Here is a 19,607-nt window from a genome sequence, read left to right as displayed (position 1 = left end):
ACTTGCTATAGTGCCAGTGAAAATGGTTTATTAACCCTTCTAACACGTACTAACTGACAAATGAACTTTGTTAACAAAATCCTGAAGTTTGGAGAAAGTTGCTGCAATACTGGCAAAGCACAGTCAGCAACAAGTAACATTTTTAATGGAGAAAGTCAGCAGAATGGCTAAGCGGTGTGACAGACTCCTGCAAAATCTGGTTTTGCTGTCAAAATGGATTATCTAGGAGCGTTTGACTTATTTATGAAAGAGAGGCGAAAGAGCTCACTTTGTGTTTCATGCTCCCCATGTTTGGAGACAACGCGATCATTTGAAGTATTAGGCCATTAAGCAGTAGGCTAGTGTTTGAGGCAGGCTGGAAATGTAGGTACACTTTGCTGACCTACTTGCGTGTCTACCACATACTTGATGTCACTGCCATATACCCAGAGGCTCTGTGGAATCCTTATTGCGTGATGTGGGTCTCCTCCTTTGTCTGACTCTTTCTCTTACTGAACAAAATAGTTAATCCTTGGCAATGCCCCCCCCCCCCCCATACCTTGGCAGGGTTTCTGTTAAAACAATGATAGCCCTCATGGAATTGACTCACATGCCCCTTCTTAGCTCTCCTTCTGCATTCCGCTGCCACTGGAAACATGTCGGACAACTGAATTAGACATGTCAGATTAAGGGGGATTAGAGCAATCCAACAACAATGGAATTATGCAGCTGGAGTTTAGGGGCCCTTACGCAGTGTAAGGATTAAAAAGGGAAGTAGAAATAAAGGAAGTATAAAAAGGGAACAGCTTCACATCCGCTGGGTCTGATTTAAAGCTAGCACCTGTTATTTAGCCAAAGTATTTTCATTTTAGCGATTATTGCCACAATATATCTTTCCCCTTCCTCACCTCATCTCTGTGATTTTATTGAGCAAGCGCATGCTGTGGAAAACGGAGGGACGACTTGCGAACACGCAGCCGTTCTTTGTCTGAGGAACAGCAGAGGCAGAGGGGCAGAATGGGCACTTGTAATGAAATCAGTGATTTGCTGCACCTTCTGCGGTCAGAATGATTAAAATCCTCCACTGTAGAAGGCCAGGCAAATGAACTTCACATCAGCAGTGCCCTCCGCATGGTAATTTGATTTCCTGAGCTCGACTCGCAGGCGCCCGCGCGTCATGATTCAGCGAATTAGTGACTGCGCATCCAGCTAGAAGGGTACATTCCTGATGCTGTGGTCAAAACAGACACTCCCCGACTTTTTAACAGGCAAGATCATACACCCTTGGTGCACTCCTCACCTCATGGTTCACGCAAACTCAGCAAACACTCCACACACATCTCAGCCAACAACTAGTGGCCTGCCGACTCCCGTCACCCACCACCCCCAAAGTCACCTCTCCTACCTTGTGGGCTGGCTTCAGGGGAAGGGAGTGGTCTGCGTGGCTCACTCTTTAATTAAGAGGAAGATGGTGAGTGGAAGGACTGCAGAACTAAAAGACGCTGTTGAAGTTGCATTGTGGGCCCGTGCGTGCTCTTGTATCAGAAGCCCCTAGCTTTTGTATGCCTGTTGTCCTTAATTATGGGTTAAGAAGTGCTGAGTCTGTAGAACAGGAATGTGTGCCACTTATTGCACAGGCATGACCTGATAATCCATTATATCAGACATGTCCACTACTTTTTCTTTTTTAAATCATCACATTTTGTTGGTGATGTATTGCTAAGAGGGATGAACATTGTATGTGTATATGCTTGGAGCATGTTGCAGGGTTTTGTCAGCAGTCTTTTATGTGCTATGTTACATACACCATTATCGTGATTTTACAATGGATGAATACATTAACTGTGATTTTACAATCAGTTGTTTTGGCCCAATGCATATACTGCCAGTATAGAAATCTAGAAGAGCATATTTTATGCATACTAATTTGGGGTCAAATTATGGTCATTTACTGAACAGTTAATGCCATCTCATAAAACAGTTCAGTTCTGACCTGTATACAGCTGAATTTCTGGTTCAAACGTACAGGAGTCGTTTATTGATTTTCCCATTCTGAATCTTCTCTTTAATCGCCCATGTTCTGCAAGTTCTTCCCAATAGTGAAAGTTAATCATCCTGAGCCCCACTCTTGTTTTGAGGGAAATGGAGATGGAGAAAATGTACACTGGACATGTCAGTGATCTTGTCCAATGTCCAATACTATCACTGGGACTCCCTGTTCTGGGAGTCTTCATTCTTCTCAGATAGTGCAGTTCATAGCTTACAGTAGTATAGTAGTTTATGTGACAGTGCAAAGCTATTTATGATGATTTGAGCAAGAAACTACATAGACCAAATGAATGAGATATCTGAACCAACTACTTCTCTTAAAAGCCATATATTAAACTTGACATTGATAACCAGCCAGGAATGAATGGACAAAAGCAACCAGTAATGCTTCTGTCTGAGGACTTCTGTCTGAGGACTTCTGTGGTTTGCGTGGTGGAGTGGAACTTTCACCTGACAGACGACCAGCTAGGTGCCCCATTCTTAGCCCCCATTCGCTCAGCGTGGACGATCTTCAAGACATCGAGGACACAGGTAGCATCCGTCCGCTGATGGGTCACCCTGATGGACAAGATAATGGAGTGCGATAATGCAGCCCCCATCCAGAGACTGTCGGACACACAATGTTCATCACGGTCCACCTTGTCATCAGCACAGACACATAAATACGGAGGTGTCGGGTTGCAGGGGGCCGAAGCCATGACACTGGGCCCTGATATTATTTCTGTCACTCCTCCGTGTGTGTGTGTGTGTGTGTGTAAAGGAGAGAAAGGAGACTGAAAGAAGGGGAGAATAAAAGTGATGCGAGGGTGGGCGTGCTTTTTGGAGCTCATGACCCCACCTCAGGGTGCAGTATTTTATCTTTTAGTCTGTAGGCTAGAGGCTTCTTCCTGGAGGCTTCCTGGGCAGGTACGTCCAACTCCAGACTTCAATCATCAAGTCCAATGCAAATAAGAAATATCTCGTTCAGACTTGCAGGGCTGAAAATAAACTGTGCTGTTGCGTCCGTAAGCGGGTTTTAAGATGGGGCTTATCTTAAAATTGTTGTCATGGATGAATGAATGTTGCGATCAACATCACTGATAATATGTGTTAATATATATTTTATTAGAGCACAACGTAAGAGTTTCAGAAAGAGGCAAGCGTGTTTTCAAAAAATGAGGTTAGACTTTTGACTGCAGTTATCGACTTAATGGTTTTCTAAAAGCATAAGAATTTTAGATACTTACAAATGTGTAAGTTTAATTAATACACAACCCTTGAAGTGACTAACAAAATATTTAAAAATTGTCACCATGAGGATCTGGAGCATTTGGAGGCTTGCCCAAAAGTACTCTGCTTTCCTAAACTCTAAAAGTATAAAAGTATCAACTATAAGTATAAATATCCTAAAAATATATTAAATGCCAAAAATGGTCTAAAAGTATGAATTCTGTAGCATATCCCTTCCCTCTCTAGACAAGCCTTTGCGGGCAAGCTGACTACCATCTAAGAGATGGAATTTTTTTTATGTGTGAAATACAACATGTGTTGTAAGGGGGGGATGAGGGTGAGGGGCACAGGATGACAGGCGAGGAATTAGCATAGCGACTGACAGCTCCTTGGCGGGCCTGCAGAAAAAGCTCTGCTCACAGCTCGGTGGAGGTCTTTCATCGCTGCGCTTTAGAGGCACGGCTCTCGGTGTGACGCAGCCATTACTGTTGTTTACTCTCCGAGCACCGGGGCTGCTATGCCGATGTTTGCCCCGTTGAGTAGTACAAGCTATTCCTGCACCCGCCTTCACACCCGAGCGTGGAAAAAGTGCTCGCCCCATCGTTAGATTGTGGCAGAACGGACCTCTAACTGATATTAATGACGGCTTGTAAAAATTAAACTGGCTTGAAGTTCCCTTATGGGAGGAGGCAGGGACAGTGGGGAATGGACAAATAGGAAGCATAAGATTAGGTTTGCATGGTTAAAGATTAAGTAATCCCAGGCCTGTGTCAAAAAAATGGGAGAAAGGAAGTAGGAACATAATTGCTATGGAAGCTTTGGTCATAGGTCAAATAAAACAGCTTTTTTTTTTTTTTTTTTTTTTTACAGTTCACGGAGGGTTTACATTAGCATTCAGGAACTCCCGGAATGCAGGCCTTTCAGACTGGTCTCTCAGATGGTAAGAAAATGGATCACACAGATAGTAAGACAGGTAGCAGCTGTGCATGTCTGCAGTGTGGGAAAACACTATATTTTAAAATGATGTAGAATTCTGTAGCGCTCATTACGGGGCTTGTCTTTCTCTAAAGTCTTTCCCCAGACTAGTAGGCCCTACAGTGTATGACTAGTAAGTGTTGTCAGTAAGTGTTGCTGGATGAATGAAAAAGACAGCAGTTTGCTATATGGCTGAGCTGGCATTCACAATGCTTCTTACAAATCAGATTCTTTCAGTCATGTGACTGATTTTTCTTACAGAACAGTATCAACATAGGGCAAGCAGAGGCACCTCCTGATGATGCTCTTCTACTGAGATTCCTCATGAATGCAGAACAGTGATGTGGTTTATTGCAATGGTTAAAATAAAAGCTGTGCAGAGGCACATGGCTGTACATCAGCATGAAAAGCCTATTTTGCCCTGAAGAGGATCCTGTAAGGAGCATTCTGCTGCAGGCTAGCCACGTTCACATGCTGCTGCCTTAGCACAGCATCTTAGAAGTGGCATAACCATGGAAATTCAAACATCTTGAGTTTACAATACTTTTTTCCCGTGTTTCGTGTCAGTGAAGGAGCTAACCAAGGTGCTGAAACAGGCTCTCCCTGGAATCCAGGATTCTCTCAACATGAGGCATTTTGTATGTGAGCATAGCCTGGGGCTGTGTGAGCACTCCTTAACCTTTGTCATTTGCCCCTCTCATCTCAGAATTATTACATCTGACAGAAAGCATCCTTGTATCATCCCAGTATTGAATATTTAGCTCAACCGAATTATTGAGCACATTAATAAAAATTGCCCCGAGGTCCTTTGGTCCTTTCACACTGACCCGGGTCCGAGATCCGACGCTTTTGCCATCCTCGTAACTTCATTTGAAGGCTTTAGCAGACGGAGTTCGGGCATCTGAGACCTCGTGTTGTGTGCTGACGCCGAGCTGGGCGTGTGCCAAGCTCTGGTCTGGACCTGTCCTGCTCCAGAGCGGGGTGGGCAGAATTCAAGCGCTGTGCTTTGCAAGTGTTTCAGGGGCTGCACTGATCATACCAAGGCCTCCACCGAGGCGAAGCACTTAAAGGCGCCACTCGCACTTTCATTACATAACTCACAGTACAACGAGGGCATTATGCAGCTTGTCTGAAGATGATAAATGTGTCTTCGGCAGCCGTGCATGAAGCAACAGCGATGGCAATGGCAGGCAAATCTATTGCCTCATGTGCTGTTATTATCCAAAACAAAATATGCTGCTACTGCATTCCGAGTGCGATGTGGTCACAGTGAACTCATTTAGTCCAGCCCTCATAATCAGTGCCCGCTGCATAGGTGAGGTGCGGTCCACCATTTCTGTGGAGATGGCTAAATTTACTGCAGCTTATCTGTTTCAACAATGTGTCATATGTTGTCAGAGTTCACTGCATCCAACATGGTTTGCTTTCCAAACAGGTAGTTATGCCTTTTTCTGTTTTCTGAGGGAAGCACAATGGATTCAAAAGCTGGTATGACTCAGTGCATTCTTTCTGTGCCTCAGAAGAGGATTGTTTGCCCTTGAGATTTCCAGAACAATTCATGACTTGCTTTTATACTTCAGTCTATTGACATTACTGTGATAAGGAGCTCTCCGCTGCCCCCTGTCCTCTGCTTCTCCAGATCCCACAGATCAGTTACGCCTCCACGGCTCCGGAGCTGAGTGATGACCGCCGCTATGACTTCTTCTCACGCGTGGTGCCTCCCGACTCCTTCCAGGCGCAGGCCATGGTGGACATTGTGAAGGCCATGGGCTGGAACTACGTCTCCACTGTGGCCTCGGAGGGAAGCTATGGCGAGAAAGGCGTGGAAGCCTTCATGCATATCTCCCGTGAAGCCGGTGAGCTGGACACAAACCATCAACACAAACCACAACACACACCATCCAGGCTTTCCGCTTGACATTCCACCAATAAAGCATCTTTATCCAGTAAAAACATGTTACAATGCTACAGTATTATTAACAATATTATCTGATTGCCCATCACAGCAATGTCATTTATGGGAAATGATTTCCAGTATTTCTGACAATGGACAACTCTGATAATCCTGTGAAGTGCTTGGTACAAGATACACTATTATGAGAGTATATGTGAGAATCAGTCCTACCAGTGATTAGCAGAGATAAAACTCTCATCAGCAGGCTGTAGATGCAGTGCCTACCGTCATTCACGTCATTTACAGGTCATGCCAAACAAATGTGTGCCAGAGCCTAGGAACAAGTGTTCCCTTCTCTCTTATTAGTGGAGAAAGACAGCTGAGATTTAACTTGTACCTTTTAGGGCATAAATTAGATTCATCCTTACATAATGACACATTCAGCATTTGAAGTGGCAATAAGAGACACTGTAGTTAATCTTTCATAATAGTCCCATACTAATTACAGAATAGTTACATGAACGGATTATGACAACTGCTCCATGGGGATGTAATGTTGTAATACTAAATTTATTTTTTTCTCATGGATTCTTAAATAGATGATGCTTCCTCCAGTGATCTAAGAATCCATATCATCAGTGATATTCTTTGTATGTGGCTGGGCAACTGTGAAAGTTTCCCACAGAATAATTTGCGATCCATCCTCAGAGACTTCCTTTTGGCTCAGAGGTTGCAGCCTGTTGGCGCCACATCAAGGAGTTTGTTGGCCAGCTCCTAGACTGAGAAATTCTGCCACATTTTTTTTTGGTTACACCCAGGTGGGTAAGTGGACAGAGAGCAAATGTTGAATGACAAGTGGCTCATTTTTATTTCATGGGCTGTATTTTATTCTGCTCAGTGTTCTGTCATGGTGAAATAATCAAAACCCTGTAACAAAAAATTTGAGTGATGTGCAGCATGTTGGTACAAGCAATAACTGTGGGCCCAGTAAAATAAATGAAATGATCTGACAATTATAATTATATTTGCAGAACCAAAATGAGACATCATAAGTCTAGACAACCCTGTGACTTAGTTGTAAACACAAATGCTCATAATTAGAAAGAATAATGGTAGTTCATGTTGTGGTTATAAGAATAATTGCTGGCCTGTCTTGTTTAGTATAGTTAAATTATACTTTAGTATAATTTTCCCTTTTGCTCTCTGACCTACTGTGGACACTCTCTATCTCAGTGATTATGGCCATAGGGATCATAATATTACTGTGTTATTCTTGAGCATCTAGCTGTCTTGACCTCAGCAGTTGTCTTGGATCGCAGCAGTTACACCAAAAATAGAGTGTAGGCACAGAAGCACACTGGCATCATGTCATAGAGGAGGAAGAAGTGGATGAGAACTGGCAGAAATCATATCATTGGCTGCAATGGCCTGCAGTATCATAGTCCTCGATGATGGGGAATGTTAGGATGAATGCATAGAACTGTTGTTACAGGGTTCAGGAACATTTAATACACATTTGGAAGTTGAAAGGCAACTGCATGATCAGCCTCCACCAATAGCTAGTAAGACAGCACAATAAGGCTAATTGGCTTGCCTGGAACAGCTAGCCAATTAGAACAAAAGCATAATCATTGTTTTCCTGTGTAGCACATTTTGGCATTTGTAAGTGCAAAGGTGTGGTGAATCAGAACTAATTTTCCCATTAATTAGCGACCTTGGTGGCATGAGCTCCACCCACCGCTACAGTTCCAGTTTAGAATGAACAAAATTCATTCTTACAGAGCTTCATCTTAATCAGTATGAATTCCACCTAAGTCCCATTCTCATGCATATAGAGCTACCAAGGTGTTATGCTGTTTGCGGATTGAGGGTCTCACATTCAGTGTGTTGCATAGCTTTTTAAATTAGGCCCACTCACTTCAGTTTATTGAGGGAGGTGGGATGTATTTCTATTGATTACTGTTACAGTAAAGTGCTTAAACTGGACTGGTCTCTAATCCCAACTATATGCTGCAGAGAAGGCCTTTAGGATCTCCTGCGAAGAACCCTTTCAGATCTTTACCTCTGCACGTCTGGAAGCTTGTGTGGCTTTTGTTGTATTTTACCAGACCTTTGGTAAGGGCTGAACCTTCCACTGGAAATTCAGAGTTGGCAGTCAGCTTTTGAGGAGCAGTACAGATCAGACATTGTGTGCTTTCACAGGGGGCTTATATAGTGGGCGTTGTGGGTGGAGGTTGACCTGCAGTTCTCCATCCGCAGCAGTAGGGAAGGACAGCCTGAAGATATTTGCCTCTCCCTCGACAAGATAAGAGGATGGCCTGGCAGGTGGGAAGGAGAAGGGATGAGGGGATAAAAATGTGATCTTGACTCTTGAAATGCTGAAATACCATTGTCCAATGTAGCAGGGCATTTGTAAGAAGGCTCTAGGCTAAAGCAGATTCAGCCTGAATTTCACACTCTACAGTAATGCAGTGTTCTATGGAGAGTTCATTTTTGGATGTGGAAATGAACACATTCCATTATTATTTCACATGGAACGAGAATATATACCATTATACGTGCCCCGTAAGTTTCATGAGATACCATGTTGGTTACCATGGTCATTAGATCACCATGTCCTGTTGGAATGCAACTTACATTAACTTAAAAAATCACATTACAGTCTCATACCCGCTGGTGTGATAAACAAAGTTGAGATGGTGTCGAGATGATTCTCCCATTGTGGCATTCCTAAGTTTTTCCTCCTCTGTCATATTGTCCACACCTACCACTGTTTACAGGTATGTGTCATCTGGCATTAGTCACCTCAAATCTGTTTGCCCCGGGGTTGGCTTCTCCAGTGAATCTGACATTAGCATGTTTACTTATCAAGTCGTTAAGACCTGCTCAGGAATAAAACAGATGTGCCCATTATGAGGCCCATAATTTATTTAATTATCCTGCATGCAAAATGTTAGTCCTCGGCTAGATATTGCTCATGTTGATTTTTATAAGCAACGACACCTTATTGCAGATAAATTCTGTACACGTGAAAAAAAATACTGCCATGTCTTAATGTCTTGATGGCTTGTTAGGTAGCACTAACTGGTCAGGATTTTTTCAGCAATGGTTGGCAAGTAAACGCAAGGATTAGTTCCAGTGGTGTGGCATGCCAGATAGGCATTTTTCTGAGACACAGGCAATCTCCAGTCATTGCATTTTTTAATGTATAAGTAAATGCTAACTCAAGTCAAGGGCACAGGATCAAAAGGGCTTGCACTTTCACTCCGGTGACGCGATGCAGGGGAGTCTGGCATGGCTTTCATTTTGCTTTTCTTTGATGTTGTTTTTAAAAAAAAAGCCTGAATAGAAATGCAGCCCCTCAATGGATGTGGGACGTGAAGATGTTCCCGAAACACTTTGCATCAAAAGGTTATGAAAACACTGCTTCGAGATCCTTTTCAGTGCATCATATGATGACTCACACAAGACTCACACAAGTCTTTATGGCCCATTCTGTTTAAAAACTTTAAGGGATACTTGTAACTCTGAACGACCCACCCAGTAATAGCAATGGTAAGGGCAGCACAGAAGGTGAACTCTTCCTCAGAGCTTTGAGTTCAAATCCCACCATGTTGTTGACAATCAGACTGTCTGCAGTCTCTCTGTGAGTTATGGATGTTGGTGTAGACATCTAATGCCTCTGTTAGGTCGGTGTCTAAATGATGCATGTCAGCTAAGCACTTAGCATTCCCTCCAAGTAAACTGATTCAATTAGCAAAGCTCTGTGACCAGTTGATTACTAAAATACAGTTGAAGCCTTTATCTACGTCAGTGGATGTATGTGCTAGCGCAGTATACCATCTGCCCCCCCAGAGTGTATGCTTATGATGAAGGGTAGGAGAGAGACCTTCATCATCGCTTATGTTTTGATATTGCCTAGTTTAAATAAACCTGTCAAAGTTAATGACTTCCCAAGAGCTAACCATTTCAAGTGCAACCTTCATTAATATTGCAGGGCCTTGTCTTCGTATGTAGCCTCATAAAAATTGCATGCAGGGGCGATTGTGTTGTCATCTTATATGTGTGTGTGTGGTGTTTTTTCCCCCCTTTGGCCTAATAGCTGGAGCATGTTCTGATGCCAAAGCATGCTCAAAAACTGCATGAGCAGGAAAAAGTGACATGCATATTCTATGAGAGTTTTGCAAATATCTTAGCGCTGATAAAATGTGATCAGGCTGTGTAAGGTCATGTAGATTTAGCAGGTGGGATTATCACGTTATTCACTTGCTTTCTCCCATGGGTGCACATGCAGTGTTCTTTCTGATGCCATGTCCCATAAGCCTTTCTGCTTGTTACGCACCGATGTTGGCCTTGCATAAGTTTTATGGTGTGGCCTTGGACCAGGAGCTTATTATGCCCTTATTGATTCTCTCCAGGAGGATCTATTTTTCTGTCTTGGCAGTACAATCGTAAACATATAGTTTGTATTTTGGTATTATTCACAGATTACATATAACACTTTTCAGGAAATTATCTTGTATTCATAAGGCTCTCGTTAATTTTTGGTCTTTCTGGGTATAGTCATTCTCTACCACAGAACATTCTAGGACAGTGGATGCCTAGTATTGATGCTTCTTTACTTCACAGATTATGCCAAAATCATTTTCGTAATTATTTTACTGACTTTTGTTTTGCTTTGGTTTTTTGTTTTGATATCCCAAATGAACAATGTTGTTAATTTGTTATAATTTCTCAGATTAACTAATTTCTTTATTTGTCTTTTATTTGTATAAATCAGGATTAATTGAATGCGATTCAACTGAAAAAACAATTTTCTAGCCACTGCTGTAACAGAAATTAAGATCCCCACTAAATATTTCTACCACTAGCTTCCATAATTGAGTTTCTCAGATCCTTTTTTTGGTGTGTCCTACTAGCTTGGGGTAGTATCTTTTATTCTTTCTTTCATTCTTTTCATTTTAGACCCATTCAGAGAACAAAGGTTTCTAGACCTAGCTTTGACCATTTAGATGCAGCCCTGTCTTCTGAGTCAGTGAACTCCTTTGAAGTTTCCTGAGAATGGTATCAAAATTTCAGCACCCTCAGTGATTGTTTCTAGCAATCTTGAGCTCTGCAGATTCAGGACCCCTGGCCTCCATGCTGCTCTGTCACCCAGTGATGTTTTAATAATCTTTTAGTGTGATTCCATTGCAGAGTTGGGCACAACAGAGGTGCTGAGGTGATGTGAGAGCCGTTTGCCCATTGCGAATTGGGTCATTTATCAATCAGTGTACAAGCCTGACAATACAGTTATAAAATTGTGAAAGAGGCGATCTATCATCATGGCAGACTTTTCATTGTGTTGGGGAAACTGGTCACATCTGGGATCAGTTCACACTGTATGAGAAAAGAAATGATTCACCATCATCTGTTGGATAATTAAGGGAAATGGGTTCATTTGCAGTCATAGGAACTCATATGGAAAGATCTATATGACACATTGATTGCATTGTAAAAATGAACAATGCATCAGTATTGGACAATTTTTCAAAAGACTCACAGTGTCCGAAAATGACACAAGATCATTATAAGCCTCATGAAGCAGCAATTATCTGGTAGGTTTTAAATAAGGTTATTTTGCTTGATAATGACTTTGGTTAGGTTATTTACCACCCAGCCAGGCACAGATGATATAATAGATGATACTCAAAACCCACCCACCCAAAGTGATAAGAGAACAATGTGTTGGGCATTGAACAATAATTTAATATCTTCTAATGTGTTTTTAACTTATTATCACTTCCAGTTGAGACCCCAAAGCTACACATTTAAAACACTGCAGAACAAATCTCAGCTGCTGAGTCCTGATTTAATAGTAGTGGCTGGATGCTGCCAGAAACCTTTTTTGTCCTCAGGTGTTAAATTGAGTCAGCCACTACCTCCCTCCCTTGAGGCTAAGGTCCGTCATAACATACATTTCACACAACTCGCGTAGACATTTGCTGCTTCTGTATCAACCACCTTTTTGTCCGCTCTGAAAAAGAACCTCCTTAAAATTTCCACCTCCGATATAAATAATTAACAATGGTGCTTCATCACTGCAAGTAACAATAACCTGGGTTAGTTTGTCTTCTCCTGAAGACAGATTAAATGTACCACAATTGAGAAAGTTCACTTCCCTATATGAATCAATTCTACAATTAGTGTCACCCTCTCCTCCTCCCTCCATCAACTCTCTGGAAGGTTGTGGGTTTAATTTCACAGCTCTTCGGCTACAGATTATTGGCAAGTCTCCCCAGGGAAAAGCCAGGCTTGGCTATCTGGGCTCTGTAGTCGACCTGAAGTCTCAGATTCCTGAATTCATGAATCCATAGGTATAGCCACAGACAAGACTTGTGAGTCTCAGAGCCCTGTCTCACGTGCAGGATGCATTTTGATGCGTCTCACGTGCAGGACGCATGAAAGCTCACCCACAAACCCCAACCACTACTTGTAGCTGCACAGTGCTGCGCCACTGACAGTTAATTCCCCCAAAGAGGGGGTGTTTTCATATAGATCCAGCCAAACGCCCCTTAAAGGCAGTGAATCAAAGTAAAGCGAGAGCAGACAGTTATTAGCGAGTCACTTATGTAGCCATGACTCGAACACAGGTAACAATTTAGTGCCCTGTGGAGCACGGTGGCTAATGGAAAAAGCTATTATTAAGTTGTCTCCTCATGCAACCACCCCCAACCAAGTTCTTCACAGGCAGCAAGCGCAGCATCGACATATCGGCCGTGGGCAAAGCTTCCCCTGATTCATTATTCATCCCCCTTTATAACCTTCTCCCCTGGTCGTCAGTGCCAGTGTCGCAGACATCGGACATGCAGGGAATTCTGCTCCGCTTTGCCCTATTAAGAGAGCTCAACCGTCGCCATCTGTGAGTTTTCTGCTGGAAAACACGTGGGAGCAAGAAGAGTGCAGGGCTCTCACTTCCTGGAGACACAGCGGCCCTAATCGCAAAAATGGCACCGGATAATGACAGCCTAATGAGACACAAGCTAACCTTTGCCAAAAATGTTATCTGAGCCCCGCCCAGATCAATAGGTGTTTGTAATACGAGTCCCTTCTGCAACTGTAATTGGAATCAGTGATAAATGAACAAGGAGGTCATGATATCACAAAGCATGGGCACACTTAAGTGGGTTCAGAAAAAAGCCACATTGTAGAAATCCAATTGCCGAGATTACATGGATGAGTTGTCCTGCTGCTAAACACAGTCTACAGAGTTTACCAAAATGAATCCTGATTTTATGGACAGTTTAATATTTGATTATTACTTTTAATTTTATGATGCAAAATTTTATTGTACTTCAATAAGCGTCATGGAGAACAATAAATGCTAACCTCTGCTATGTGAGATTTTAGTTTAAAATTTGGGGGTGTATTTTTTTTGTATTTCAGTTTCCTTATCTAACACACATTGCTATGTTCATGAAATATTGTACTGTGCTTACTAGGCAAGGTGTGTTAGATTCAGCAAAATTTGACTGGCCTTGAGAACCCTTGTATACACCCAGGTGGATTCCTCGCAGACAGAATGCAGCAAACCCGGGAACCTGGGACATGAACTGTGACTCTGTGGCTCCGAGTGTCCAACACACCTGAAACTCAAAGCCTGCAGGACAACATTCTTACTGGCAACTTTGCTTGAAATGCGAGAGTTATTTAAGCATTTGACTTATAGTAGCAAGCAGAGCATGCACAGATGTCTCATATATGACAAACATCCACCATTTCACTGCGTGTTGTACTGTGTATGACTATGTATGTGACAAATAAACCAAACTTGAAACTTGAAACTTGAAACTTGAAACATGCTGTACCTATCTGGCATGCCACACCATTGGAACTGATCCTTGCGTTTACTTGCCAACCATTGCAGAAAAGCATGGAATTGCTGTAACCCGAGGTGCTGCAGCAATGTACTGCTGATGCTTTTTCACATCTCACCATGCTCTAATGATGAATCCTACTTTTTGTGCCTTTAAACTAACACAGTGAGTAGGTGCCACTAGTAGAAATTCTATTACTGCGACTGGCACAAACCACACAGCGCACTCCATGTTCAAATAATTGTCATCCCCGCCTGTGTTTAAATAATCCCCACATTTCATGCCAGCAAGCATGAAAGTTGAAATCAAGGCCAGCCTTTGCTTTTGGTTTTCACAACCAAACCCCCTGAATGCTACACCTTACTCAGGTGGTGCAGCCAACTCCCCCCACCCACCACCCACCTTCCTGTACCCCCCCCCCCCCCAAAAGAAATAAAACTACAGCTGTAGAGGTGGGCAGACAAGCTTGATGCCATCCCTCCTCTGACAGCAATGCTTCTCCTGTTGAAATGCCAGCAGATTTATTGATTTTCTCCTTTCCTGCTCCTCAAGTTGGAGGGTTTTCAGGGGTCCAGATAGCTGGGAGTTGGCTGCAGAGAGATGACAGAGATGCACATGGCACCTGTTGCAGCCTTGTGGCTCTGACGTTGCCTGCCAGCAAAAACCCTCAGCTCCTCTCTGGGGGGTCTGTCCTCAATAATTCAGCATGCCTCACATAATCAGATGACAACAGGCCGACGAGCGACGGTCACAGAGCCGTCACGGCAGGCTTTGGCAGCATTCACCGAGGCTCCGCCCCCTGAGCCACCTACTTGCCGGGGATGATTAGGTGTTTGTTTTTGTGGGCCTTTGTGTGCACCCTTCAAATGTGTCCTGAGGGAACAAGGTTCCATTTTGGTTGCTGTTGACAGATGCAGGCAATGCGTGTGTGCGGTGGTAACGTCTGTGGACTTCATTGAAACGAGGCGTGCTTGTCGTGTCTCGCAGATGCAGATTTCATTGCACCACGTTCCCGTGGCCATTTTGTGTTTCCCGAGCTTCGAGTGGCAGTGTATTCGAAACATGACAAAAGGGCCAATTCCATAGCAATTAGCGTTTGTTTTTTGGCTGATTTGTGGCAATGTGACTAATTCATCCTTGCAGCATGTGGAGGTGCTCAGCAATGCCTCATTGGCCAGGAAGTCAGGAAGCGTGCGATGTCAGACCATACACACTGAAAGATGCACATGTTGACGAGCACACTCAGACTGAAGCCTGCTCTGATTTAATAATAGTATTTGCTGCAAATACTGAACATAGCATATTTTGGTAAATCTTCATGGCAACATCACATGCCTTTGGCAAGGGCTAGCATCACACTCAAATCTCCAAACAGTACACACCTCTTCTGTTTTTCTATCATCCCCCTCCTCCCAGTGACAGCCAGCAGCACAGAGATAGTGGTGGAGGACGTGCTTGCATGTGAAATGTTGTTGCTGTGACCCCAGGGAAGTGCCCCAGACTTCAAACTGCAACATACAGGCACATACGCTCTATTCAGAAGGGAGAGACAAAGTTGGAACAGAGGAGCTTCAAGTCAGACTTTGGTACCATGTGCTCAGGTCCAGAGAAGAACTCCTTGCTGTCTGACTGGCTCAAGCAGAATTCTTAAAAGATGTGTGATAAGCCAATAGGATAGCAGCCAGCCATTTTAGTTTTTACCCACCCTTCAAAACATTAATTTTCCTCCACTGTTCCTGCCCCAATTTTTGGCCCGGTGTTTCTTAACTGTCTCTGTCAGATGGTTCCAATTTTAGAGCTAATGCAGTTAGGACATTTTCTATACCATCCAAATGTCATTTTAAAATCTATTCTCAATTTGCCAAATCCAGCTTTTCCAATCAATTCAGCAGTCATTTAAGAGCATAAAATGGCCATCTGCACTGCACTAATTTTTAAAAATCTTTTTTTTTTTTTTTTTTTTTTTAAACTGCAGCCAACACCAGACCCTGATGTCTGGGTTTATTTCTTTACCACTGGTCAAAATAAATAACTGCTATCATTGACCAGTAACACCTCCCTTTTTCTGTTCAATTTCTGACTAAGTGGCTTAGTTTAAAGAACTCTCCTGAGTATTAATGTACCAGTAAAGGAATGGATCAGTTCTCGATGGATTATCACTGAAATATTAAAATAGAGCAGATATTTGTTTTGTTATGTGAAAACCCAACTATATTAGCACTGTATACAAACAAGTTGTTATCATAATTCTTTATAATGTGAATGGTTTGTGTATTGGACATTTGTGCGCAGTGTCTTGGAAATGCAAACATATTTGTGTTTGTACTGAGTCTTGGGGCCATTAGTAATACATTTTCACAAATGGGCAACAGATAAAATGCACTGCAGGCATGTTCATTAAAAGACTATGTAATATAGATGGATCATTTGCTCTAAAGAATCATGTCGCTAACATACATGAAAATTTGATTACCATTGTATTAAATTCTAATGTTAAAAAGCTAAAATGGAAACACTGTATATTCAGTTGGACAACCAATTTAATCTCTTCAGTAGCAGGTAGATCAGTTAAAGGTCAATGTTTATGATGACACAAAAGAAATGACAAATTTCTCTCTCTGTATGAAATTGTTGCAACATACTTTATCTACAGTAGCTTTTAATTAGTACAAGTTGGCGCAAGTTTAACATTGCTGAGAATTATGTGACATGCAGGTGAACTAAGAATGTCTTTTGATGGCTTCAAAACATTTGGTGTTTATCTCTCATTTTTCCATCATAGCTTTAACAGCTCTGGTCTCTTTCATAAGACCTTGCCTATTATCTCAAATAAGAACAGGGTATGATTCTTATAGGGCACCATGAGCCACCGTGACACCATATTGATTAGTGATTCTCCCGCCGCTTGGTGATCCCACCGATGGCCGCCATCTATAGTCTTTAGGCGAGGTTCGTCCCATGGCAAACAGTCTGTTATGTCTCTGCGAGCACAGAACTGGCACTTTGGATTGTTTCTCCTTCCATCCAGGCCATTATGGGGTAATGGATGGCAGGAAAGCCTCCTAGGTTTGTGATGCTCCTGTCAGTAAACTTTCACTTCATCAAGCGTCTCAGGCTCATTACGTGACCCTCTCCCAGACAGCCCCTATAAAAGATGGGAGCCTGTAAAATTGATTAGCCTGTCAGGCGTTCTTAAGGCTAGCTCCATGAAGCTCTAATGGCGCTAATGCCAAGGCTGGGTGGAGAGAGAAGGAGAGAGGCGGTGAGCCACAGTGCCTTCCGGGTGGAAATTTAATACTGTTGGGCAGTAATTGCAAAGTAATGTCAGCAGTAAAGCCCTCTGGAAAGTGCTGCTCCAAACGCTAGAATAGGGTTTCCTCACCCGCTTAATTTACTGCCCCAGATATCAATACCCATACAATATATGCCTTACTTGTTGCGTGGACATGTTGCATGTACGCCAGCATGATTTCACACTTGATTTGAATGCTTTGATTAATGTAATTTGATGTGATACTACTCAGCCTAAAGATATGTGCGCTGAGCAGGTGATGGAGTTTCTGATGAAGGCCCTACGGTAACTCTGATGTTGGGGATCACATTTGAAAAATGTCCAGTAGTTGCACATCTGTGTTTGCGGTAACATGGTACATGGTACAGTGAGAAAAGTAAACTGTTTGTATTCTTTTTTTGGTTCACAGCTAGAGGATGTGCCTTACTGGAGGGGTGAAGCAGCCCAAGATTCTAATGACATCATACTGTGCAAATGCAGAGATGTGAGAATTTATAAGAGCCTGAGGTTCTTAGTTGTGTAAACTGTTTCTGTTCTGTGAAGCCACATTTGAAAGAATTCAAATTCACATTTGAAAAAATTCAAATGTACTTCATGGTCGGGAATGACTTGTAAGTACATACAACTGTACCGGTAGTTCAGGATGCAAAATAAAAAAAAAAAAAATGATGTTCAAATGATGCATTCACAACTCCAAACGCTAAAATGATCTTTTCAAATAATCTATTTCAATGAAAGTTGAATTTCCAATTAATTCTGCATAGCATGTACACATGTCAGCAATGGAGTACATAATAGTAATTTTTTGAGCTTTGCGATATTTTTTATGTATTTCATTGATTTTCTGTATGAAATAATGAAATTTTCTCTGCTGTGTGTGTTGATTTTGACCTTTCGGTTACATTTCTGGGCCCTAGACTGCGTAGGCGACTGAACCTTTGTACTCTGGCAGAGCAAACTATGATTAACCGAATATTAATCGATGGATCTCAAGGGCAGGTCATGCCCCTGGAACACTTTGCTTGAGGTCATACGAGGACATAATAGCAGATAAGCATACTTTGTTCTCTTATATGTTGCCCCTTATGATTTATTTTGTGAAAATCACAGGGGTCTCATGAATGGAGGTTAAAGGGGTGATTTAAAACAGTTTCATTTTACCCTTCTCACCCCTGTAGAGAATGCAAGAGGTGCTACAGATCTCTGTTTTTCCTGGATTCACATTTGAAATGGGGGGATAAAGAAGGCTGAAAGAGGCCAAGAAAAAAAGGAAAAAAGCACTTTACATCACTTCTGTACTCTGGCCATGCTGTTCACTCGACCTACAGAGACAGAGATGCCATCCTGCGCTTCCAAAAATCACTTATAATGGATGTGAGACTTGGCACATTGTCAGAGCAGAACTTTCACCACTCTGAGGATATGGGTCAGGCCAAAGTCATTATTCAGTTGTTACACTTTTTTGTATTATAATAGATTAATTGATTGGTTTTAGATTCTACTGGAGCATTTATGATGATATTTCATAATATCTACAAAATGCCTGTTGTACATTACTGTGATATCAAATGATCTTAATCATGAAGACCTGTAGCAATCATTTCTCTTGTATCATATAAAAAAAAAAAAACACAGTCCCTGCTAGCTGATTGAGTAAAATATTCATGGTTTGTTTCCTCTCAAAAGTAAAGCCAATTTGGCTACTAATGAATCTCCAAAGCAAGTGGCGATATCTTTGTCGGCTATTCCTACATTAATGTTCCTCTAGAGAATGTGCTTTATGGATCGTGGGGGACAGGAAGTAATATTCCACCCATTTACCCATTTCCAGGAATTGACTGCAATTATAAACAGATATGACATACATGGCAATCTCACTGGATGCCATCTGCTACCTGTTTTCCTGTCAACAAATCAACATCGCTTCGTCACCAGCAGGTATTTTAAAACTGTTCACTCTGCACTATAAGGACTGTTTATTGCTTTCAGCCTTGTGGTTTTGGTACTGATGCAATAAACAGCTCGAGCACTCCTTTCCAACCTACTAGCCATTCACAGCGTGCTTAACTATTTAATGTATCAATTTGTGATTTTCAAGGCCCAACCACTGTGTGACTTGCATTTGCGCTGTGCTTTCCAAAATTCTTTGTTCTTCTGCCTTTGTTTTTCTTCCTCTTAGCCATCGCAAATGCTTAGAGTTGCGACGCTGAGTCACCCGGTTCTGCTCGGCAAAAGTGTTTTGGGAGAGTTTTTACGAATCGGCCTGAACGCTTTCGTTGCACCACTTGTAATGAATAGATTTCGTCACCTAATTAGCAGTTTTGTTGCACTAATGTGCACAAGAAGGACCAGA

The 19,607-nt window shown here is 42.3% G+C and overlaps 1 protein-coding gene across 6 annotated transcripts in view; it reads left to right on the top strand.

Annotated features, from left to right (window-relative positions):
* LOC113572372 (metabotropic glutamate receptor 7) overlaps positions 1 to 19,607 on the top strand; it is a 122,175-nt gene that overhangs the window by 37,394 nt on the left and 65,174 nt on the right. For 4 of the 6 annotated variants that reach the window (XM_027001866.2, XM_027001867.2, XM_027001868.2 and 1 more), the window contains exon 2: positions 5,852 to 6,068. In XM_027001866.2, coding sequence (XP_026857667.2) covers positions 5,852 to 6,068 — 217 coding nt within the window. Of the gene's footprint in view, positions 1 to 5,851; positions 6,069 to 18,348; positions 18,681 to 19,085; positions 19,193 to 19,607 lie in introns of those variants that run through there. The other 2 variants (XM_027001871.2, XM_027001869.2) reach the window with 2 other exon arrangements.

Source organism: Electrophorus electricus, chromosome 20 (genome assembly GCF_013358815.1).
Source record: "Electrophorus electricus isolate fEleEle1 chromosome 20, fEleEle1.pri, whole genome shotgun sequence".
Lineage (NCBI taxonomy): Eukaryota > Metazoa > Chordata > Actinopteri > Gymnotiformes > Gymnotidae > Electrophorus > Electrophorus electricus.
This window is presented reverse-complemented; position numbering and strand designations above follow the sequence as displayed.